Source organism: Mytilus trossulus, chromosome 11 (assembly GCF_036588685.1).
Source record: "Mytilus trossulus isolate FHL-02 chromosome 11, PNRI_Mtr1.1.1.hap1, whole genome shotgun sequence".
NCBI classification, from domain to species: domain Eukaryota; kingdom Metazoa; phylum Mollusca; class Bivalvia; order Mytilida; family Mytilidae; genus Mytilus; species Mytilus trossulus.
In genome coordinates this window covers 38,412,083-38,437,584 of record NC_086383.1, presented here as the reverse complement: position 1 = coordinate 38,437,584, position 25,502 = coordinate 38,412,083, and the positions used below count along the sequence as shown (strand labels likewise).

The following is a 25,502-nucleotide window of genomic DNA, read 5'->3' as shown; positions in this document are numbered from 1 at the left end:
AAATTGTTTAATTTCAATGTGCCCGAGTATGACTTTATCAGGTTATCAGATTATCAACTTCACCTGCATATGGGATATATATTTCCGAACTTATTCGATATTAAAGAGCTTGCAGCTCCTACTCAGACTTTGTAAAACGTCATCAATGTCTGAGGAGAAAGTTGATGAACCATGGGTATGTCAAAGAACGTCTCGTCCTTTTTCTAAAAAAGTTCAACGAAAGGTACCAAGACCTTGTTGATAAATATTCCGTATCAACTTCACAAATAATACATGATGGTCTTGATGCATATATTTTACGTTCTGATGTTGTCTATCATCTTAATGTGTTATATTGTTTTTTTCGTTTGTCTTTGTTCTAATATTAATATTACTTTTACTGTTGGATTGTTTTATGTGATATCCGTTTTGCATGGCATCGGTACTTAAACATCACTTCAATGTTTTGTATATGCGACTTTTTGTGTTTCTTTGATTCTTATAACGTGACGCTATACTTTAAAATATCCCGTCAGTATGGTATTGTTCTAGTATATGTCATTATGATATATTTCTATTAGAATTAGAAAATACGTTAGTGTAAACATATTATTATTATTTATATTCAGGTACATACATACGCATTTACATGATAATACATGTGAAATAGTTAAAAGGATCCAGAAACAAGCTCTTAGCTTATATTAATCCGTTTCCTAATAAGAACATTTCATATTGTAATACTCAAGGAGTAAAATGTTATAACAAATAACAAGGTTACACTAGATGGAAAGAAAAAAAAAAAAACATATAATAAGGTTGTGACACACAAGACAAAAGAAAAAAAATATACATCGGAAATTCAATAATAAAGTGAATGCTTTTGTACGGATACAATTATTTAAGATATAAGTATTACTTGTTGAACAAGATGTGTGCTATCAATGACAAATATTTTACTACTGAGTATAAATGTTTGAACTCCAAAGAATATTTCAATGTTTTGTTCGTAGCTGAAGTCCGTTGAACCGTGTAGCAAGATTTCTTCCGACAAAAAATGTATTATATTGATATTATAAAAATGCTGTTCACGCATAATGTGAAAACGCGGGCATACAACAAGTAGTGCGCTGTCGTTTCTATAGCAGTACATAAACAAAGTGGCGAATCCACTATATTTTTAACACAGATGATGATTTACAGAACTGCATTGCATACGAAGTCTTGAGTGATAAATTTGACCCAATCGCTTACCAATGTAAAAATAATTTGGAGGTTTAATCGCCCAAGACTGGACACAATTCCTGAATGCGTTGAACCACTAACGTCAATATTTTTTAATTGCGTAGTGGAATGAACTATTTATGGTTTCTCATAAATTCTATTACATAACTTTTGGACTATGTTAAATCTCGGTCTATTTCTGAAATTCATTTCTACATACTTTTGATTTTTTTAACCCTGTATGCTAAAATTGCCCATGTGAAATTTTAAAATTGTTTGTATAAACATTGAACGACACATATATGTGAGGTATACAATTTTCTTACGTCAGACACGTTTTTAGATAGACGGTTTGTGTTCTGTTAAATTGTTCCTTTTAAAATTGTACAAGATGATAACTGCTGTACCCATATTTTGATTATTTTATTTATTACGTCTGTTTAGTTCACACGCATCATTGTAAATATTACGGAATTTGCTGAGACTGTCATCAAAGTGAGAGGATTGATATGTTTTGTCTTTTGATTTGCCATGTGATTATGGACTTTCCAATTAGATTTTCCTCTTAGTTCGGTATTTTGGGGATTTTCTTTTTAAGAAGTGTCTTATACAGATCTTTAATATTATCCTAACTAACCTATAAATTAATTTTGTTTGATGAAATTGTGGTAACATGCTATATAAGCTCAAAAATGTATGCAGTCTCCTAAAAGGTTAAGAAAAACTATAGATACGATACTGTTGTCAGGTAATTGAAGGTGACATTTTTTTGAAATGAATATCGATCTGTGCAATGGAATAATACGTATTTATTCTCAAACCAGTTGAAGGCATGCTACGGGTAATGTTCTGCACATACATCTTTTCATGGAATGATATTCAATCCCTGACGGGAGGCGCTGTGCCTAATTTTCATATGGTGAAGTCATAATCTTTCAATCAATATAACAGAGGTATGAAACTGTCAAGTCAGTAACTGATAGTAGTCCTCAGATATTTTATGTTTTATATTTTTTTGTGTGTTTATTTATTATGCATATGAAAGAGGTAAAGAGGGAGGGTTGAGATCTCACAAAAAGTGTGAAGCCCCACCTTATTTTGTGCATGTCCCAGTCAGGAGCCGTTTCTATTCTCAATAAATATATAACACAATGGGTGCTTTACATGCAGCAGGGAACTACTAAGTAATCTTAGCACGTTAGCTCATTTCCAGTTTTGACGCGGTCGGTTGTGTTCAGTCTCTAGTTGTAACGTCATTGTTAATGATAGTTGTTTTTAGTCATGGTACTCGTATGTTGATATAGTCTGATTTAATATCTATATAGGTCGACAGAGAGAGGAACGTTTGTCACCAGAAAGCGAATGACATATTAAACCAAGGCAGATGTGCCCTAAAAATCTGTGGAAATAAAGGATATATTGAGACGAACATATAACCTAGTAGTCTAATCACAACGAATTAATATTTTGTTGACTTTGCTTTATTGTCATTTCGAATATTAACTAAAGCGAAAGACGTTGTTTAGATTCAATACAGTAAAACATACTAATAAGGGATATTTGACGCTAAATTCTGTTACTCTAGAAATTGTTATGAAATGAAAAAATCACAACAATTAGAACCCGCATTCTTATTTCTGAAACTTTGCTGATTTGTGTGATATCTGAATAAATGATCTCGATCTGTTATTTAAAAAAAAAATGCTTAGAAAATACACGTATTATTTCTGAATTAACAGTATTATAGACAGTTTTGTTTGGTTTGTATTTACATTGCCTTTTATTTCTTAGCAGTTAGATAAGCATTTCTTAAAATTTGAAGTTGAAACATAGTGTAGGAAAGTTCTGAAGCTCTACTCTTTTCTTGTCTTAGTTGAAATACCCCGGTTTTTCATTGAGTCGGTATCATTCATGGAAATCTTCACTCTAGTCGAATTTATTCTCATGTTCCGTAACACAATATTTTAATTGGGAGATACATGTTAGGGTATACATTGGAATTAAAATTAAAATAGAGTTAATAATCTTAAATGGATGAACTAAATTAGTAGTCAATTTTCTTAATGTACATGTACATACGAATTTATATCTCCATAATCATTTTGTTAAGGTTAAACTGTTGATTAAGAGCTTAGCAGACACAGCAACTGCTGGGGATATATCAGATTGCCTCTTCAGTTTTAGGACCATTGCACGAAATATTTAAAAAAGGTCTCTACCAAAAGGTTTATGGTAATCTACTGCTGGTACAATTGTGTTGCTTATTTACCAATATGCAATAAAAGGTTATGAGATTTTGATCTATAGTATTGAATAGGATAAAACTTCACTCATTTAAAACAAATATAGATTCTACAAATTTAAAAAAAAGTGAAATTGAATAAAGACTAAAAGGGAAAATCAATGGTGGTATTACTCCTTCATCTTTTCTCATTTTGGACCGCTTGAGGTCCCTACACTGGTGAATTAATGCAAAATTATTGAATGTTTCTATACTTTCGTGAAAGTTTGACTATTGATAATGAGTTCTGTATAATATGACACAGCATCTGCAGGGGAAAGATGAGGTTGTGTCTTCAGTTTTAGGACTAGGGCACACGTATTTACAAAAGTTCTTTTACTTGAAAAATAAATATCAATAGGTTTATGGAAACCTATGGCTGGCACAATAGTAGATCCAGTCAACCACATTAGAACGTCCTTCGGTTGTAAATTTATCCCATTGATTATAGTTGCAGTTCCTAGGGAAAAAGACAAAAAATATGATTGTTATGCACATTTTAGTTGTTTTATGGAACAATGTTTATACTAAAATGAAACCTCTCTGCTTTAAATCCATCCAAGTTCTTATAAGTGATACAGTTTTATAGGATTACTTGCACCTAATATATAAAATAACGTAATATTGTATCTTTTTTTACACATTCGTTCGTTAGATGGGTTCTTTGTTTTCCTGCAAGTTAAGTTCTGACTTTATTGTGACTACATGTAGTGTTGTGTCTTAAGGGAGTTCGCTTCTCAGTTTTAGAGTAATGAATTTTTGAAAACACTAGTTTATATAGATAGGAGATTAATAAAGGAATTCAAAGAGCCAAAACAATATATATGTCACCGTGCTTGTTTTCGAGATATTAGCCATTGAAATTTTGGCGGGAAAATAATCTCTCTTGACTTTTCATAGCTTTGTCATTGACAAGTTGAAGTTCTCAAAAACTAGTAAAAAGTAATTAAATTTTATAAGACTTTTACAGATGGCTAATCATTATACATGTAAAAGATTTACAAAAAGAAAATGGGAGTCACCGGGCAAATTTTTTCAAGGCATTCCAATGGATAAAACCAGAGGATTCCGAAAATCTGACAAAAATTCTAAAACAAGACAAGCCAGCGTCCTAAATGATACTTACTGCATATCATACCATCTTGATATATTCAGAGAAAAGACAGTATTGTGTTATGAATAATCAATTGTATATTTTCTGGACGAAAAGACAAATTGTTAATCATATTTATGTTAGTTTTTGATTTTTTCAAACAACATGTACAATAACAAATTAGTCAATAAAAGATATTATGTTGAAGAACAACAATTAAGAAACTTGTTCATAGCAAGATTTTGATATGGAAAAAGTAATATTCGATTGTATAGAATTTTGATTAAGTGTAGTGTGCATGTCAACCATGCAAAAGTAAGATTATTCATACGAATGTAAAGCATATTTCGATTTCAGCTTCATAATTGTAAACTTATTATTTCTACTTAGCAATATTCCAGCAGCGCCTGCGTACCTGGAATATGCCTCATAATTCATACGATATTGCCTGACTTGTATTTCTTATAATGATTTCTTTCAGAGAGCATTACTGGTAACAAGGAGGCTTTTTAACTAATGGCATAGTTGAATAGTTATCAAATAGTTATCAAAAGTACCAGGATTATAATTTTATACGCCATACGCGCGTTTCGTCTACATAAGACTCATCAGTGACGCTCAGATCAAAATAGTTAAAAAGGCAAACAAATACAAAGTTGAAGAGCATTGAGGATCCAAAATTCCAAAAAATTGTGCCAAATACGGCTAAGGTAATCTACTCCTGGGGTAAGAAAATCCTTAGTTGAAATCATCCTTTTGTAAATTTTACGGACGCCATCAAGAGTTGGTTGACCGTAATCATGGTTATTGAATAACCGTTTCACAGATGAAGTCGGATATGTTCCTTGTGTCGTAACTACAATCCGTCCCCTTTTCATTAAGGTGATCTAAACGAATTAGACTATTTACTGGGTTTATGATAACATGGGTAGCCACATCTGCTTAACCTTTCTGGGCACCCGAATCACCTCAAGTTTGTTGTTAGCTTTCTTTTGCTTAGTCTTTAGTATTCAATGCTGTGTCTTGTGTTCAATTATTTGTCTGTTTGTTGGTTTCAAAATTTTGTCCTGGTATCTATGATGAGTTTATTCAATATCCCATTAGTATCTTTCGCTCCTCTTTTGTAGAGTCCATTAAGTGGTACTGCAGATCCATTGTTTTATTTTGACTCTTAAGTTTAACTATGTTTTATCAAAATAAGAGACTAAAACTGGAGTTTTGAGGAGTGAGTTATAGGTAGAAAACTCATTGAGAAAAGAAAACAAATATCTAATAATAAACTAACCCTTAGTGGCCTGAAGGAATGTGATAAAACCTTGTGCAGTGGCCTCCTCCGCACGTTTAGCATTGCCGTCTTTAAAATTAAATCTTATCAGTCCTCTCAGTTGACTAACAGTTAATGGTTTCACTCTACCACTGAATAAACTTCTTGCTGATGCCATGTTTTCTGTCTGCCTAAGCAGGCTCAGGACTCGGTGTGTATCCAAACCTATCAAATAGAAAACAAATGTTTGTTAGCACAATCCAGATTTCTATCTATTTAGAAATGCAGTTCTTTTACAAATAAAATCTGTTTTGCTGTAGGAAAAGTAAAATCACAAATGACTGAACTTTGCGAAAAATTATAAAAGGAAAGCCCCTAATCAATGACAAAATCAAAATCCCCAACATATCAAACGTATGGGTAACAGCAGATATATTCCTGACTAATTGTTACAGGCATTATCTTATGTATTCACTGGATATAGGTAATGTGTGCACTGAATCATAGCTGATGGAGATGGTTTGCTGAATGTATTTCACCTGAATAAAGAACAATTTCCTTAAATAATGTTTGTTGTAACAATATTGACAAACAGGATATGGTTGCACATGACATACAAAATAATGCACACACAGTACAACGGACTAGTACCAAGATCCAGACCAATTATCACAACCCTTTCCTTGTCTTCTTCAAACGGACAATTCAAATACAGAGTAAAGGGTATTTTTTGAAGTTATGTTTTTCTCATCTTTATTCATACTCCAATATTATAAGTGCCATCTTTTGGTCAAATCCGCATGAAAGGACAACCATCATTACAAACTTATGAGATTTAGTTCATATTTGGGAGATAACAGACTTGTTTTTTAAGCTAGGCTTTCGTAAAACGTAGATTTTACGGTCGCAAATTGAGTTTAAGCTAGGTAAACAAATATTTGCGACAATCAAGTTTAACACAGACCAAAAATAAAATATAATGCAGTTAAATCTATTTAAATGCAGCATATCAAAACAATTACTGTTTAACAAATGGTTTGCGTTTAGTGAAATAAATGAATAAGTCCACAAAAAATATACGCATTTATACCGTTCTTTTGCTTAAGAATTGTTTGAACTTTGATGGAAAAAAACAACATTTTTAGCCGTGACTTTCATATTTATTATGTGAGAAATTACATACTAAACAAATGAAATCAAAATGATGGCTTTTTTAATTACGGGCTGGTATAACGTAGAATTTACCCCTTCAGAAATATTGGTGAACGTCCAATGAAAATTATCGTTACAGTTGACACACCAATTGCGTTAACACAGCCCAAATATTTCAGAAGAGAAAGCATGATACTGTGTAATGTGAAAAGTAAAAAAAAAAAACAAAACCAAATCGCGATCGATGCAACATCACAGAAGTTAATCGCACTGTGGTAAAAAAAATAAACCAACTGATAATAGAAAGTTATATGGTTTTAAATAATCAAGTGTGTTATCTACCATTATTTTTTTGAAACACAAACCTTCAATGAACTGGTTAAGTTCATCCTTGCAGCTTGAAATTTGGCTTTCAATAAAAGCCGCCTTCAGTTGTTTCACATGACATCTTGTGAATGATGTTAAAGGCACTATAAAACCAACGTCAGCAGCAATATCAAGTACAGATGAATACATGTCTCTTGCCTCACTATCTGATGCACTGTCCTGCATCTGAAAGCAATAAGATATATAGATCAATACACGTGGCGCAATCACAATCTACTGTTAACGTTCGATGATTGAATGAGTGACACCTTGTCAATAATACAACTACTAAACAGAGCAAGTAAGACTGAAAATCCTCATGGACTTATATATAAAAAAAATGTGGAAGGAAGATACATTTTTAACGGACTTGGAAAGTAAAAATGCGACAAAAAATCACTTAACTTTAATTTGCAAGAAACACATTTAAAAAAGTCAAGGATGTATAATCAATGAAACAAGAATAGTGTGAAGATTACAAGTACACGTTATAAAATAGTAACAAATATAAAGAAAAAAATATGCACATTTTCCATTTTTTTGTTGTTGATAATCACAAGAAATTTGTTTCATGGGACTATTTCTACCGGTAAACATAAAAAGTGACGTCTCTAGATAACTTCACTTAGGACATTTATTTTATTTTTAACAAATAATTTCATATGAAGGGACGAATATTTGTGCTAATTAAACCCCTTTGTTTCTTTCAATTGTATGAAAGGAATTACCCGCAATGCTTACAATTCGATTTTTTTTTATCAAATCCTTTTTATTTTGGAAGAACTTTAAACGCAATGATCCCGATTGATGAATAACGTAAAATCCACTGAGATAGTTAACCCAGGAAAAAGTTGACATAGTCTTACACACAAGTGAACACTCATGTACATATTTTTATTTTTGATTTAGGTTAACAATATATGATAATGCTATCATTGTAACTCAACTGAAACCTTAGAATAGAATTTCACGGAAATTTCTAGATAACAAGGACAAAACTAAAACGGATAAATCAGCTTGTACAATACCGTTGACGTTCCAATGTCGATATAAATCAAGAGTTAATGTTGCTTTTCGAACCGAGCCAATACTGAACAATGCCGTATTGGCCCATGGGCGTATACAGGACGTTCACTCCCGCTTTTTGCATAAGACTAAATTAACTTAAAACGAATCGTTATGCATGAACATATTTTGTAATATAACATTTTAAAGTCTTGAAACGGAAATATTTTAAAGCCTTTTCGAGTACGACCTTCGATTATTGGATTTGTTTCATGTCCGTTGATCACTCATCAGAACGCAGACCGGCAAGAGTTGTATAGCCAGCCAAGGTCTTTAAAAATTCCTTCACAAGAACGCAGACGATCCAAGAGTGCGAATAGTTAAGCTGTCTGATTGCTACTTAACATTTGTTGGATGAAATGAATTGTAATAGCAATATGTTAAGTCCTTGGATGAGAAATCAGATATTAATTTTAACAATGTTGACAAAAAATCCATGGACGTGAAATACGCAAACAGACAAGTTCCCACAAGTTCAAATATGAAATTCGATATTTTCCTCACGGTGAGTTCCCTTAAAATCATTTCATAAAAGTTTTATGAACTAAGTGTATCTGTATTGGCCCTGTAATAGATTCTCAGTCAGCTGTACTGGCCCTCTATTATTCGAGTCCAATACAGCTTACATTGAATATATAACAAAGTCGAAATAGAAACAGCAAGTTAATAACATTATATTAATACAGATTGTCATCGCAACTGCTCTGAATCCACATACCAGAGTTTCCCGAATATTTAAAGATAACAAGGACATTCTACGTAGATGTGCATATCAAAAGGAAACTATGAATATTTTTTTGGAGGTTATTTAAGAATTGAATGCTTCTTTTTGTAAATTCATTGGGGAGTTAAAGAGTTGACGGTCAACGCTTTTACAACCCTATGAAGTTACAAAAAGAAGCATTTATTACTTATAATTAATTGTTTTAGCTATGATCAGGAAAACACGTATTTTATAACTTTTTTATTCAATTCACCTGTGCACTTTTTTGTGGGACCACGTGTTATCATGAATGAAAAGTTTTATTGAGTGATGCAATTGCTTGAGGAATAACATGTGATATGCAGTTAGCCAATCAGAATTAAGTTTTATAATGAAACATACATCTTATGTAATTATAACCATTTGAATGTCATAAAACATTTATATACTGAGCATAATCTGTAGATGTACATGATGTACATCTCCACAAGAATTTTTTATCAGTTGACAATAAAAGCAGTTATGAAAGTATGAATCTGATGATATTTTGATCACTCTGTGACAAAGTGAGGGAGTAGGGTATGAGAGCGTGCTTACAACGATTATTTAGTTTGAACTTCAGCAGTGACCATTCTTAGTAGCAGACAAACAGTTATGCGACAATCGTTATAACTTTAACATAATTGCTACATTCCCTTATGAATAAAGTAACCTTATTTTTTGAAATATTAATGTCGTGCTTTAAAGGGGGCAAATGCAAAACCACGTGATTACCAATAATAAAATGTGAGGTGAACCAGTGAATTTGAACTTGGATTCTCCACAGATAGTATTTACACCGACAATCCCTACCATAAATCTCTGATGATCGTAATAAATTACAAATTGAATTATACCAGTGCAAGCAATATTGTTTATGTCAACATACTTCAAATTTAAAAAAGACTTGATGTTGTTCAACCTAGAAATGCATCTCTTTGAATATTTAAATAACTACATGACAACTGATTAAACATTAAACATGTTTAAGGAATTATATTTTGACAATTTTGTCACGTGAAGCATTATGGGTCTACTTTGATGGCATATTTCCAACTCATAATGTAGCAAAGAATAGGAAAACAAAATCATTTGGATAGAAATAATTAAAAAAATAACAAACCTTCTCCAGTGTATCTCTAAGTCCATCAGGGAGATCGTCAAGATTTAGCACAACAGTCTCTCCGTTAATTATGTAATCTGTGACAATATCGGAAAAGATTGGTAGACCAGGACCATCTTGAAGAATTGATAAGGCAATCAACTGACCAAGATGAAAAAATGTTTTCTTTTTTTTCTCTACGAAATTTTGTTGAAATGTTTGTCTACCAGGCTTTCCTGTTAATGGAAAATATATTTCTGTTTTGATTTAAGTTTCCTGAAAAATGTGAGTATGTCAAGAAAAGCTGAAAATTTTAACTTAATTCGCTAACATTGATGTAAACAAGGAACACAACTCGTTACTTGAGCAAGGATGAACACAACCAAATGGATATTCAAACTTAAAAACGCAAAACAGACAGACAACGCTAAATGATTAAACGGACAAAAAAGGATTGATGTTTATGATCCTTTCTGTAGTCATGTAATTACGAAATTTTAAAACTGAAATAGTATTAAAACAGCGAAGACAATGAATAGCAGATGGGCCATTGTGTACATATACTAATTATATAAGGGGAAACTTAATGGAAAGCATTATTTTTCATTGTTTCATTGCGTTTAATAGAAAAAGGGGATTGTGTGGCAGATAAAACCATTTTTTGTAGAAATTCCACAGACTCCAATACAGAGAATGTTTTATAAAATTCAGAACATTGATGACTGACTTGTTTTTCTATGATGTGCTAGCGTGTATTGTTGGCGAAACATTCCAAACAATCTTTACATTACAAAATACTTCGTGCCGAGTCACGAAAGGCGAGCGCACCCTAAAAGGTGTACTTGTATTGGTCCATATTTATATTTGATTTCACCCATATCCAAATAATAACTTGTTTAAAGGAAGTCTTTGCTAGCACTGCATGAAATAATCCTCTATCAATCAAGCAACAATTTTTTAGATATGAGAGTTCAAGTGGAAAGGTTGTGCATACTCTATAGAATTTCTATATGTTTTTGCATTGTTGAATTTATCTTATCGTCAATTAGCAAAATGTTTCGTATTTTTTTCTTCTCTGATGAGGCATATGCTAGAAAGATTCATTATCCGATGTACATGTACTTCGTTTTGCGACCGACGTCCGTAATATTTCTCAATAGTAGTATATCAAACTGTTATTTTCTCCGTTGATAAGGAATATATAAAAAGATCATGACATGTCATTTTTAATATCTTAATATCAAAGTCCGTATGTGTTCTTATAATGTTTTTGTATTAATGCTAAGTATAAGACTGTATCAATATAGTTAATATGGAAACATAACAAAAATATGCGATAAAAACGACTGTGAGCTTGCATCATCCATTTGTGTTAAATTGTTCATGAAACATTGATAATTTGTACCCAAATATCTGTACAAATTATGATTTGAACAACATTACAGATTTTGCACAACATATATAGAGATTCCATCGCTGCATCGAGTGTAACATGACATCAATCCACTCGAGACACTTCCATTGTCAAAAAAAAAAAGGTGGGCTTGCCGAACGTTTTAAATTTGTAAAATTTAGTAGTCGCGTATGAGTAAATATCGTATTGCGTAAAATATAGTATAACCATATGTTTCTCTAATGATTTTTAGAAGTTATACAAACAAATTCAATTATATTTTCGATTGATCTGCACAAAGTGTTCTCTTGGGCTCTGTGTGAAGTATAGTCAGAGATGGTCGTCATTTTTTTCGTCGTCATAACAATATTTTTAGGGGAGATCAAGAACATTAAAATGATTAAATGATATCATACAAGCAAATGTTAATGAAGAAAAATAAAATTCAACATGTCTAGAAAAAAAATATATCGGGTTAGAACAAGAAAAAAATAAATCATACATTTACCTGTTACATAACATGAACTAGAAATGTTGTGCAAGAAAAGACTCCAGAACTCTCTTCTTAGACCACCTATGTCAACTCCGTCTTCGCCAATAAACTTTATGCACAAATGATTATGCAAATCATGTTCTGAGAATCTAATAATTGTAATAGCATCCGAAAGCACATTACCCCTACGAACCTCCATTTGCAACAGATCCCCACTAGAAATTTTATTTATGGTCAAATCTCGATGTTGAATCAGCAAATCTTTTAATGCGTCAGCAGACTGGTTTTGACTGTGTAAAAAACATAGTAAACAGAGATTCATATCAAAATTAAAAACCAATAGTTCAAAGAACAATTAAAGGTCTTTCCACTTGTAAAGATATATTTACAAAATATCAAAGATAAGACATTAGTCTAAAATGTCAGTTTCTATGGCTTTTTGATGTATAAATATGAATTTAAAACAAAGTTCAATATCTAGAACGTCCTTTTAACATATAATTTTAACCTCAATTTCCAGGTCCCAAACCCAGGACCTTAAATCAAAAGACCCTAGGACTTTAATATGTTTGGTTAATGAGTAATATCACTTTACGCGTTATTCTAAATATTAGATAGGCGAGAACTCCCATGTATTGTCTACTTACCCTTTCAACTAAAATTTAAAAGGTACGAAATGTCGCAATAAACAATTAATACAAATAAGATGTTGATATGTTAAATGGTTTTACAAAATCATGGAACATAAGCCAAAATCAAACTTTATAATATGACCTTGACCTTTGACCTAGGACAAAGACCTCAAATCTAAAGACCCTAGGTCTTTATCTCATATGGTTTACCAGTTAGAAATGCACATCACTTATATGAAATACATAAGGGAGAATAACTCTCATATGGAGTATCAGGGTAACTTCGTTGCAAATAATATTCTTACCCTGAAAATGAAACGAGCAATTTTGTAAAAAAAAATTGTCGTTATCTTTAACGGTGCAAAGGAGAAGTGACCACAAGAAAAACAGTATTTTGGGAGATAACTCTTACAGCGTAAAGCTTTTGGTTACGCAGTTGTCAGTTTTTAAAGGGTATAAACTATACTATATCATATAACAAATATCTAAGCGACATCTTGCGAAACAAGAAAACTACGCAAGAAAAAAATTAGGCGGAAAATGAAAAATAATTATAGTTAAAACAAAATTTTCCACGGAAAGGTGGAAAAACCTAAGAAAAGAAACATGTTTTAATGTCCTCTTCAACAAATTAACAAAAATATGTTTAACGGCAAAAACTCCAATGTCGTGTCTTTGTGTTTTCCTATAATTCATGCATATTCTACAAGAAATTATGAATGAGATCAATTTTCAATGTAATATTTGCTCCCAAAGGACAATGTTCATTTTACAGAAAACTATTTGTTCTAGATAATGCATATTTAAAGTTTTTTCTTGTCGTAGAACACACCGAGGGGTGTCAGGATTGATCAAATGAAAGACCGACCGGAGGTAATATATTATAGCGGTAAATACAATTTTACATTAATTTTCTGAATTAATTATTCATATATTGTAACAGCATTTTGGTTAATAATCGAGTAATAATGAAAAATTACCCAACATCTCCAAATTGTTCAATTTCTGGTAAAAAGTCATCGAATGCATTAGTATTGGTATCATCATCTTGTAGTTCTCTGAAAAATATAATAAAAATATTAGTTTTGTAATCTTATAACATTGTTTAATGTAAAACTTTGTATATTTGTAGTTTATGTTACAATAGGATACTGCTGGTTTGCTTGCTTTGATGGAGAGTTGGAGTCACAATTTATATTTACATTTACATTTCGTGAACTGCACGAAGACCTCCCATGTAAAAAATGTTTCTATTTCCATTGTAATCCATGTTTAAATGTTGTGTTTTATGAGAATAATTCATATAATCACTAGGGGATTTAATTTGATGAAAACCAAAAGCATATAACAGCAGTAATAAACCTGGAATAAGAAATTGGTTATTTCAGTCCTTATAGCAAACATCATTCTTAAATATTAAAATAATCAGATGCAGAATGTTCAAATAAGTTAACTAAAATATACACGCGAATCATCACTATACGAATTGACACAGTTGTAAACCTCCTTCAAGTAAATATAAGGATGCTCTGTTTAATGAATATCGTTCATAAAAATAGAGTTAAACATCTTTGTTAAAATTCGAAACAAAAGACTTGTATGGCGTATAAACAATTATTTGAATCGTGATCTATTTCGTGGTGCTATATTATTTACAAAAATTGCGTTAGACAATAATGGAAAAATGGAATTCCTTTCAGATTTTTTCTTGAAGATCTTTATAGATTTCCGTATATATTTTTAAGTTTCAAGGATTCTGGTTAAAATCCCTAATAGCCGATCTTAACAAAAAGTGTACACTTTGTGAAAGCTGCAAAACAATTACAATGATTGTCAAAAGAGTTCGACTTTTATACAAACCGTAAGCTACCTACCACGCCATTATGTGATAAATAGGTATAATGTACAAGGCTTTTATTTTGATCAGCCAGGAGCCCGTTATGTCAACATGTGACTCATTAGTGACTCTCAGATTGCCAACCAAGTACAGAGATGAAGAGCTTAAAGGACCTAATTTGCAAAAAAATTCTGCTTTATAGGGCTAAGGTAAAACGAGCCTCTTAAGTACACAATACCTTGTTCTATCCATAATATCTTGTGAACTGGCTGTCGGATGTGAAGACAGTGCTGAACTTAGAGTTTCCTGGTACCCTGTACTGAGTGGTGCTGGTGATTGTGTTCTTGGTAGGGTTCTTATTGTTTGTGCCTCACAAGTTCGATATCCTATTGCGACTTGATCCTGTTACAAGTATTCAATTGCAAAAATCTAATAATGATTTAATATAACATAATTATATAATTACATTAGATGTATGTTTCATTATAATATGTTATTTTAATTGGCTGACTGCAATATCGCGTTATTACTTGGAAAAATTAACTGCGACAAAAAATGGAATTTTTATGATTTTTTAAGTCAATAACAATAACCACAATAGACACATAAGGAGAAAAAAATATGAATGCTTTTTTAAATGGCCTATGACAACAGTTAACACTGACTTAAAATTATGTTTTTGAAGAATCATATTAAATTTGCAAATCCTTTTACAAGTTCACTTGCTATGGATTTCTTTTATTGCATTAAAGTTAAAAGAAGATATATGACAATTTATCACGGGGTATACGTATTTCCCGTTTGAATCAATGATAACTATTTATACGATTTATTAATGACATATTACGTGTTCTGATTAATGTTAAAAACTAAATGTTCTTCGTTCGCAGGTAGGTTAAGGCACTTTCAGACGTGTATGGGAAATAACACTTTTACAGTGGAGATTTTTTTAATTGGAAAGTATTGCAGAGAGACTATCACAGTTTTTACACATGATCCTTTTATTTAGTTTCAACATGTTCAATGCAAAGCATAAAGAGGAATATCACGTCAAACTATCTTACATTAATCCTTGCACTAATTGGTTGAATTCTTCTAGGATGTTCCTGTAAAAGAAAGACGAAAGATACGACCAGGACTCACTAGGAAATAAACAGTGTTTCAAAAGTTCATGACAAAAAAAAGAGTCTTCTCCCCTTGTATACATTCAAGATCAAAACATCAATGAACATCAATATACAATTTACTTGATTTATATGTCAAAATAAGACAATCATACCACATCTTCTTTTTTTTAATCTTTATTGATTTTTACGATGAACAGTTAGAAACAAAATTACTCATCACATCTAATAATGAAATCAATACATAGAGTGTGTGTATAAAAATACTTTTGACTCCGGAATTAATAATATTTTAACAGTTTATCTACTCTGTCATAGGTAGGACATTCTGGTTCTTGGTGAAGTAAGAGAAAGTTATAGAGGTAAAATAAAACAAACAGCATATAGTTCAATGTTTTTTAAACAACAAAAACATCAAACAACTGTTACTTGTCCAAAAATGGCTCCGATCATACGACGAATTTAAATTTGTTGAATTGTTTTCACTTGATCGAGTTTCAGAATGTTCAATCATGGACTAGATATCACGTCAAATTCAACAGTATAAGACACAATCGATTGAACATGTACATGTACCTGGGGTGTTTCTGTTGTCCTATCACTAATTCTTCGCTATGTTGACGCATTATGTTATAGATAATGCATATTTTAAGGGTTTTTTTTTGTCGTAGAATACACCGAGGGGTGTCATGATTGATCAAATGAAAGACCGACCGTAAGTAGGTCTTTCTTTGAGTAATTCTGACACCCCGAGGTGTGTTCTACAACAAGAAAAACCTTACAATATGCATTATCTGACTTATATACCGTCAAAAAAATATTATTTTTTATAAAGATTTGCAAAATTTAGTATCCTATATTACCGACAACACTAAAGTGGGATATTTCTTTCTTATGCTTTCAGGTTTTAATACGCCCTACGGCACATTTAGAATGTATAATAAAACTCACTAATAAATCTAAATATAAACCTTTTAAAAAATATTATCCATACACAATAAAAATGTTACTGTAACTGCATGAAGTAAGACACAAATGTATTGTTCCCATCCGATAACGGTGTATGACAAATTCAAGACTCATTGTAAGTAATTTATTGTACCACTTAGTTTATGGAAAAGGGGGAGGAGTATGTTTTTTTTTCTATTTGTAATGTCATTTCTATCGCGGAAAAAATTGTTTTTTTTTTTAACAATTTTGATTGAATCGAAAAAGATTGTCTTTTGAATAGCAATATATTTTATTAACAGATAATCAGGATATAATTATATACCCTCTGCACCCGACCCTTTTTTGAGTTACGTTAATGTTATTCAATAGAATATAAGATTATCTTATTAGTTGATCATTTGATAGAGTAAAAGGTATACATAATTTAAAAAAAGTTAAGAACTGACACAAATATGATAATAAATACATGTAGGTCACAGTATGATTTCGTATTCGTATTCAGCGTTTATCGTAACGAATATGCATGAAATATTTGCCACTGGACGTTAAGCAAGCAACCAAAAATCAACAAACCTCTTCAGTGTGACTCAATAAAATTTTCAAAATCTAACACTCGAATATGTTAAATCTGGCTATTTCTTCATGAAAGTCGATATTAAAATTCATCTCACATATATGATAATGTTTCTTTATTGTAGCGATAAATTAACAAAACTTCACGCGTTATTTGTTATTAAAATTAAAATGCGGGCAATGAAGGTTTTCTTTACATCTATTATCGATTGAACTTTAAAACATAAATTTCCAAATCGGTAACAAAAAACTATCAGACGCATACAATTTTGAAGTAAATTATAGATTGCATTTTTATCAAGGAAAATAATGACCTCACGCAGGTTATTATTTTATGCGTTTGAGCATATTTCATTGAAACATGGTATCGTCCGGGTTGACTCTGAAAAAGAATGAACTGTCGTTCTGAAAGAAAATAACTCCGTATAGGTATATAGACGCTTGTTCCTGCATACTTGATCATTGTTGATATATTGTTAAAAGTATAAATCAAAGAAAAACAGTATTTCCCCGCAAATGTTACACATATGAGCAATTTGAGAACATGTACATGTTTTACAACATGCATTATTTTGTTCACGCTTAGATGTCTGGTAATAGAAAAGACTGTTTGTAAAATCTTGTACTGAAAAACAAGTGTGTAAGTATTTAATACCCGCAGTGTGTAAGTATTTAATGCCCGCTGTATTCTTCCCAATTTTTTGAAAAAGGTAGCAACTGTTTTGTTGCCACTGAGAGACATTTCTTGCATTGAATATATTTCATTTACAACATGATAAAGCATTCACATGAATACATATTAATATGCTGACTAAATGATGATTTAACATATCTAATATATATGATGAGTTTGTACATGTTATTTAAAAAATGAAACGCTTTTTATTGCATGCATTGACTCTGTATAAGTTCAGACTTATTAACCAAATAAAGAAGTTTCTCATTCAAATTTGAAATTAATAACAGTACAGAATATAAACATGAAAAACTTAGTTTCACTTTCAGGCACATAATGTAAAGCAAAATGAACAAGACAATGAGACAAGATACAATATAGAAAAAAAGACTGAGCAACACGAAACCAATAAAAAAACTATGGGCGGTAAAATTAAACATTTTGTTGTGCACTCAATGTGTCTTTCTATTTTTGTAAATAGGATGAGTGGTGTAGTGGAAGCAGTTTTAAAATTTACTTTTAAATTTTTACATTGTTTTTGTTAAACCATGTCGTTGATTATTAGTAAATATTAGTTATCTATCAGATTCACTAATTGCAAATGTATCCTATCTTCATTAAAAAAGGTATATAATCATTTGATAATTGATTCATAAAGTGCAATTGTAGTGTGTCGTATTTATTTATATCATCTAAAGGTTCAAATAGTGCCCTTTCAGAATAAGATTGGGAATAGTTTTGGAAGAACACCTTTGCTTTTCACATCCATGTAGCCTCACTTACTTTCAGACTATAATGAAAATGAAAATAATAATCCAGTAATATCCCTATCTTAACCTTTCATCCTCTCTCAGTCCTACATCGTGGCTTCCACTCACTTCCTTCATAATCATTCATCCCGACCTCTCATTCCCATTTCTCTCTACCCGTAAACAACCACTCTACTATATATATATAATATAAATAATTGATGCTGATTTCAACCATATGGGAAGGGTTTTAATAAACTGAAGAATAAATTATTTCTGCTAATTGTTTTTGTGCATAATGTGCATAACGTTATTTTTTGTAAATGGTATTGTAGTGTGTCATTTTTATAAAAGACCTACAGTATATTCAGGTTCATCAAAACTATTTGAGAAATGTTACCGTATTTCAATACATCATTTAATGTGCTTTTCATTGTTCTATCTTTCGAATGGTTGAAAAATGAAGATGGGGAGGAGTTATGAGGATCACCTCTCATATGAAGAGATGAAATGATGAGAGTTTCTTGAATCGCACGTTCCATCTCAAATGTTACAAAACCCCTCAATTTACTACAACTTCCTTTCTCTTTACATCTAAACGACAACCAGTTATAACTTGGTAAGTAAACTGAAAGAGTTAATTGTTACTTTTTAAATCAAATTGTAATCTGCATTCCGATTTGCTACATACCAAATCTCCAATGGTACTCTCATTCCTTTCCAATCTTGATGTTAATACTGTACTTGTACCTGCCGGAATATTCTGGGTTTCCTGAAAGACATTATCATGCAATTATCAGTATACTAATTATCAAAGATACCAGGCTTATATCATTGATTTTTCCGTTTGAATGGTTTACACAAGATATTGTAGGGCCCTTTATAGCTTGTTGTTCGGCGTGAGCCAGGGTTCCGTGTTGAAAGCCGTACATTGACCTATAATGGATTACTTTCATAAATTGTTATTTAGATGGAGAGGTGTATCATTGGCACTCACATCACATCTTCCTATATTTATTATAATTTAAAACGCCAGACGCGCGTGTCGTCTACACAAGGCTCACCAGTGACGCATAGTTCAAACTATATAGAAAGGCAAAAAAAACACAAAGTTGAAGAGCATTCAGGACCGTAAATTAAAAATAAATGTTCCAAATACCGTTAAGGTACTGTTTTCAATGTCTGGGATAATAAAATCTTTATTTATTAAACAAAAAATCTTTTTCTTATTCTCGGTGAAAGACATCGATTCTTCAAATTATTTTCGTAGAACAGATTAGAGGACTGAAACACAAAGAACCATTTTAACTATGTTTGAAAGTTTTTCCAATAAATGCACCGCCATTAGGGTTAGGCGAACATAAATAAAAATTATCAATACTTAAATTAATCCTATGACCAGTTATCGTAATGCTATTCGTTTTACTTTTCAAATCGAATTGTGATTTCATTCTAATTCGCAACTTACCAAAAATCCAATGGTGCTAGCAACCCTTCCTGAACTTGCTGTTGATACTCCACGTGTACCTGCTGGATTGTTTTGAGATTCCTGAAATATTTCGTTATACAATTATCAGTATACAAGTCATTAAATAAGGGAACCTTTCTCACATTCAATAATTTCAAAGGTATACTACCTTTACTACGATAGTTCAGTTAATGATTAATCAAAAACTATTGGTATGTGTCATATTTATTGCAGACTTACAGATCTTAGTTTTTTTCATAATTCTCATGTGATATGAGATTCAAACTTTGTAACTAAATTAACAACATCAATTGACATTGAATGCTTTTTGTCATTTTTAGCAATCTAAAAAAAAAAATTAATACATCAATATTCTGGTAAGTTTTAAAATGCATAATAATTTTATTTTACAAATGCATTAAAACTCTCACGTATCGGTTTTCCTTTACTCTATGAAATTTTAGTAGTGTGACTACGGTAACTTGTAAATGTTTTTAGATGAAACCGTTAAGAACATGACATATAATATCAATATTCCTGAAAGGTACTCATCATTTATTTATCAGTTTCACAAAATATAACACTTATCATTATTCCTACATTATTTGTTGTACCCATAATAGTAAATCTTCTTTTTTGAATCGGCCGATTAGCATTCTGTGAAAAGAAACAAAATATTAGACTCCATATTTTAGAACTTTTCTTAGATTTAACTAATATCATCATAATACATGTACATATAAGAAATATCAAGAAGAATTGAATACACAGGTTATTTTATATTAAATTTCTGTTTGCCTTGTGCACTAACATTATTTTCTAGTGATAGCCAAAATGCTAATTGATCATTATCACTTTTTCATGCAAAACCACCATTTTTGTTAATTTATATTTGTTTATTTGTTTTTCTTTTCTGTCTTGATCATGATTATTAGCTGAATATTTTGAACGGGAAAGAACGGAAATTGTTCCAAAGAGAGTTTTTGTTATTTCATTATGGGGACATACATGTAGAATAATGGAGGATTAAGCTATAAAACAGTAATTTGTTCATATATTGAAAACATTACTTTTTCTTACCTGAGTCTTTCCCACATTGTTTGTCAGTTTCACATTACAGTCTTTCTTTATGTAGCTAGGCACGTGATCATTTTTACCTGAAAAATGTGAATGTCAAATTATTATGTTAACTTGAAAAAAACCCAGTTAACATAAAGGTTTATTAAACCTGTGCATAGATTTTTTAATTCTTTTTTTCTGGAGGAAATATTTTTGTCTTTTTATTTACAAAGATGTATGAAAAATGTAACTGAGTGTGTTTCTTTGTATCATGAGACTTTGTATAATAAACGTCTGACTTATGACAAATGTGTTTTTAATTATAGACCACAATCATTGCAATTTAGAGTCAAGAGTCCATGTATATTATGGACTAAAATACACCAATGTATAAAAAAGAATATTTGTAACAAATGGATTTTTTTTATGAATATTTTTGTACAAGTATAAACAAGTCAAGTCTACAATTTAACAAGATTCAAATCCCTATTAAACCCCAAGCTAATCTTTGAGGGTTTGTTTGTGTGTTTAAGAATAGGCAAACATAATTGTGGCAATGATAATTCATGTAAAATGCGACATCCATGTTGTAAATGCTGCCAAATTTAGAGCACTCCGCTTAAACATGTTAAATTTGTGGAGCACCCGGGATCATCATCGGTTGGTTTGGGTTTTGTGATTAGTATGGAGTAGTGAAACAAATTATAACAGACATTCAAATAAAAATGTAAAATAAATCACAACTTCCTTCTCTAATCTACACTTTGATTTCAACAATTGTTTTTTTTTTTAAATAATGGTTACTGTCAATATTTTCGTAAAAGATTCACTGGGTTAAAAAATGTTTAAAGAAAAGATCAAAGATTTTTTTTTATTGATGATTGTATACCTGGATCGGCAACCCATTCACTAAGGATGGTTTTGAATCTACGAACATGCAGTGGTTTCTTGTCCATTCCAACCTTTTGCATTACGTCTTTAAATGTCCTCTCTTCTGCATTTGATAGCTTGAGTAAATCAAATTTACCTGAAATAAGATGGTTGCATTGGTTTAATGTTATAACACAACATAATGAAAATTCGAACTACTCATGTCTTTTTAGAATGTAATTCAATCCATCTCAGATACAAAAAGGAATTCAACATGTTTAATGGTGCTGCTTTTTATGTTCAATAATTCTTTCTAAATTTTCAAAATACTCGGTTGAGTAATGTAGATTCTGCAACTGAATTGAGTATGGTATCATATTTCACTAAAGATGCCTTGCTTGGGATAGGTACATACATACAGAATGTGGCGGGGTTAAACATGTATCATATTGTGTTTGCTTTTTTTTATGTCCCATCTACGATAGTAGAGGGGCATAATGTTTTCTGGTCTGTGCCTCCGTTCAGGTTAAAGTTTTTGGTCGAGGTAGTTTTTGTTGAAGTTGAAGTCCAATCAATTTGAAACTTAGTACACATGTTCCCTATGATATGATCTTTTTTTAATTTTTATGTCAAATTAAAGTATTGATCCCAATTTTATTGTCAAACGAACAAAGAAAAAGATAGTGTGAAACTCAGGTTTAAGTTTTTGGTCAAGGTACTAGTAGTTTTTGATAAAGTTGAAGTCCAATCAACTTGAAACTTAGTACACATGTTAACTCTGATATGACCTTTCTAATTTTAATGCCAAATTAAAGTGTTGACCCCAATTTCAGGGTCCAGTGAACATGGAAAATGATAGTGCGAGTGGTGCATCCTTGTACTATGGACACATTTTTGTTTAGACATAAATTAGGCCGTTGATTCAAAATTTGTCATTTTTGTATTGCAATCAAGTCGTGTTCTCTCACTGGCAATCCTATCACATCTGCCTTATTCTCTACTTTTGTTTATATCAAATATTTACACCGTACCTTCTCTGATAAAACTGTCGTAATACTGAAGAAGGTTAACTTTTTGTAGAACATCATGTAGCTGCCATTCGGTCAAGTTCTGTGGTTGGTTGGTTGCCATTTTGATCAATTATGAAACTAAAGAAACACATCATATATCACTTAAATGTATTCCCAAAATTGTGTGAACAAAATAAATAGCTTTAATAGGTAAAACAGTTGCTACGGCAGTCCTATGTAATTTTTTAAATGACAATTAAACAGTGTTGGAAAGATGAAATAAATACACTTTTGTTTTTCGTTTTTTGTTTTGTGAAATCAAAAACGAAAAACGAAAACACTTCTGTTTTTCATTTTGGTTTTTAAGAAATCAAAAACGAAAAATGAAAACACTTTCGTTTTTCGTTTCGGTTTTTAAGAAAAAAAAAACGAAAAATGAAAACACTTTCGTTTTTCATTTTGGTTTTTAAGAAATCAAAAATGAAAACACTTTTGTTTTTTATTTTTTGTTTTTGATTTTTCAAAACGAAAAATGAATGGACGCAGATATACACGGACCCGGATCACCTTTTCAAAAATAGTAGTAATTTGAATATGCATATTATAATTTTCAATATTATATGAAAAACAAACTTATTATAACAGTTTTATATTGAATGACAGCTTGTAGTTTGATGCAAGAAAGAAACTTAGTACCGCATTGAAAATGTATAATGTATTTATCAAAATATGTGTTAAACTCACCATTAAGGTATGGATACTATCATCCATCTTTTATAGGAAAAACATTCGAATGCAACCAATTTAAATAATAATTAATACACTGTTTACCTATCCTTTTATTAAATTTGTAATTTCTTTCTCACGGTCATACTTTTACCTTATTAAAATAAGTTTTCTTTATTTTCGGAAAATGAAATTGTTGGAATTTCCGTGTTGTAAATTCACAATGATTATGATATGAACTTAGTTAAAGATGCAAAAATGATCGATCGATCACTTATAAGTAATTTGTTTACATTTCAGAACTCGACAAACAGGTTTTGTGAAAGTGGCATTTAAATATGAAACAGGTACATTTTTAGATCAACGTTACTATGTTTTAAAAGCAATTTAAAAATAGATTGTAGTACGTTTTTCTAAAAGTTCTTCAATCTTGAAATATAGTGTAAATGAAGGAAGGGAATTAAATATTGAATTGTATAAAAAGTTGATTTACAGAAAGTGTATCATAAGTGTATCATAACATTGCATTATCACAGATTTGCAAACTAATTGGCTTTTACTAGTAAAACAATCAAATACTAACCTGATAAATCCCAATGGCTACGGAAATAAAATTTCCCTCTTGTTTGGTGAATATGGTGTAGGCACCGTTTTCTTCTAATTTAAGATACAAGTATCATATGCTGTGGATGTCCTTCGTAAAACGTGGATAAAGCTGTCTCAACTCGTACAGTACTCCATCACAACGAAATTGATTTTCTCGATTGATTCCGAAATTGAGAAAAGCAATCGAGTTGAGATAATTAATGATAATCTGTCTATCGGTATTTGAACTATGACAACGTTGTTGATTTCACAGACAATAACATTAACGGTACCAATTATCCTGCACCAGATGCGCATTCCAACAATACATTTCTCTTCAGTGATGTTCGTTGCCAAAATATTTGAAATCCAAAGCTTATATAAAAGATGAAGAGCTACATATTCTAAAAGGTCCAAAAAGTGTAGCCAAATCCGCGAAAGGAGTAAGAGCTTTGCATGAGGAAGATACATTTCTTCACTTATAATAATTTCGAACATTTTGAAATTTTAATAGCACAAAAAATTAGCGTATGTTCATGCCAGTACCAATGTACTGAGTACTGGGCTAGTGAAACCCTCGGAGCACGTGCGTCCTAAATTTATAGTGATATTTTTTTTGTATCTCTCTACTGTGACCAGTGATTGACATAAAAGGAAATTTCCGTTAAATAGCGATAACGCCAAATACTAAAATTAATTCCATTTCATAAATATTTTGAAGGAAAATGCCATACATGAAAAATTCCACAAAACTGTGTCATCGCATTTTTTATCCTAACAATGTGACGTCATTTTTATATTTTCGGTGTCAAGCATGAACAGAATTATAATATTTATTGTACAATTCTTAATCGTTTTATTATTGACAAAAACAAAAGATGGTATGAACAAATGTGACTTTCTTCTTATTTATTTTGGAAATAACATACCGAAACATGTGTAAACTATAAAACATATCAAAACATATATATGTTACAGTGCATTTGTATAATCAGGGATTATGTAGAATCCCTGATTTTTCAGGAATATATGTATAATCAGGAATATGTAGAATCACTAAAGTCATTAGTAATTATATATAATCCCTG

At 31.1% G+C, this 25,502-nt stretch overlaps 1 protein-coding gene across 1 annotated transcript; it reads right to left on the bottom strand.

The window, feature by feature from the left end:
- Positions 1 to 2,898: 2,898 nt before the first annotated feature.
- Positions 2,899 to 23,948, bottom strand: LOC134690032 (uncharacterized). Its single transcript, XM_063550003.1, has 15 exons — positions 23,848 to 23,948; positions 23,125 to 23,241; positions 22,113 to 22,250; positions 21,245 to 21,321; positions 20,765 to 20,821; positions 20,165 to 20,245; positions 19,345 to 19,468; positions 16,699 to 16,718; positions 14,862 to 15,025; positions 13,767 to 13,844; positions 12,170 to 12,444; positions 10,290 to 10,504; positions 7,359 to 7,545; positions 5,863 to 6,066; positions 2,899 to 3,944 (listed from the first exon to the last, which is right to left on the bottom strand). The coding sequence occupies exons 2-15, from the start codon at positions 23,222 to 23,224 to the stop codon at positions 3,694 to 3,696; spliced, it is 1,971 nt and encodes a 656-aa protein (XP_063406073.1). The 5' UTR covers positions 23,225 to 23,241; positions 23,848 to 23,948; the 3' UTR covers positions 2,899 to 3,693.
- Between the last annotated feature and the right edge of the window lie 1,554 nt (positions 23,949 to 25,502).

Bases quoted from the DNA above. Each gene is read 5' to 3' on its own strand.
- LOC134690032 (XM_063550003.1), bottom strand. From the start codon at position 23,224: ATGGCAACCAACCAACCACAGAACTTGACCGAATGGCAGCTACATGAT. The intron at 16,719-19,344 runs GTAACAATTAAC...ATTTTTTAAAAG, and splicing joins ATTACAATTTGATTTAAAAA to GTTTATATTTAGATTTATTA. The intron at 3,945-5,862 runs GTTAGTTTATTA...CTTTTTCCCTAG, and splicing joins ATTCCTTCAGGCCACTAAGG to GAACTGCAACTATAATCAAT.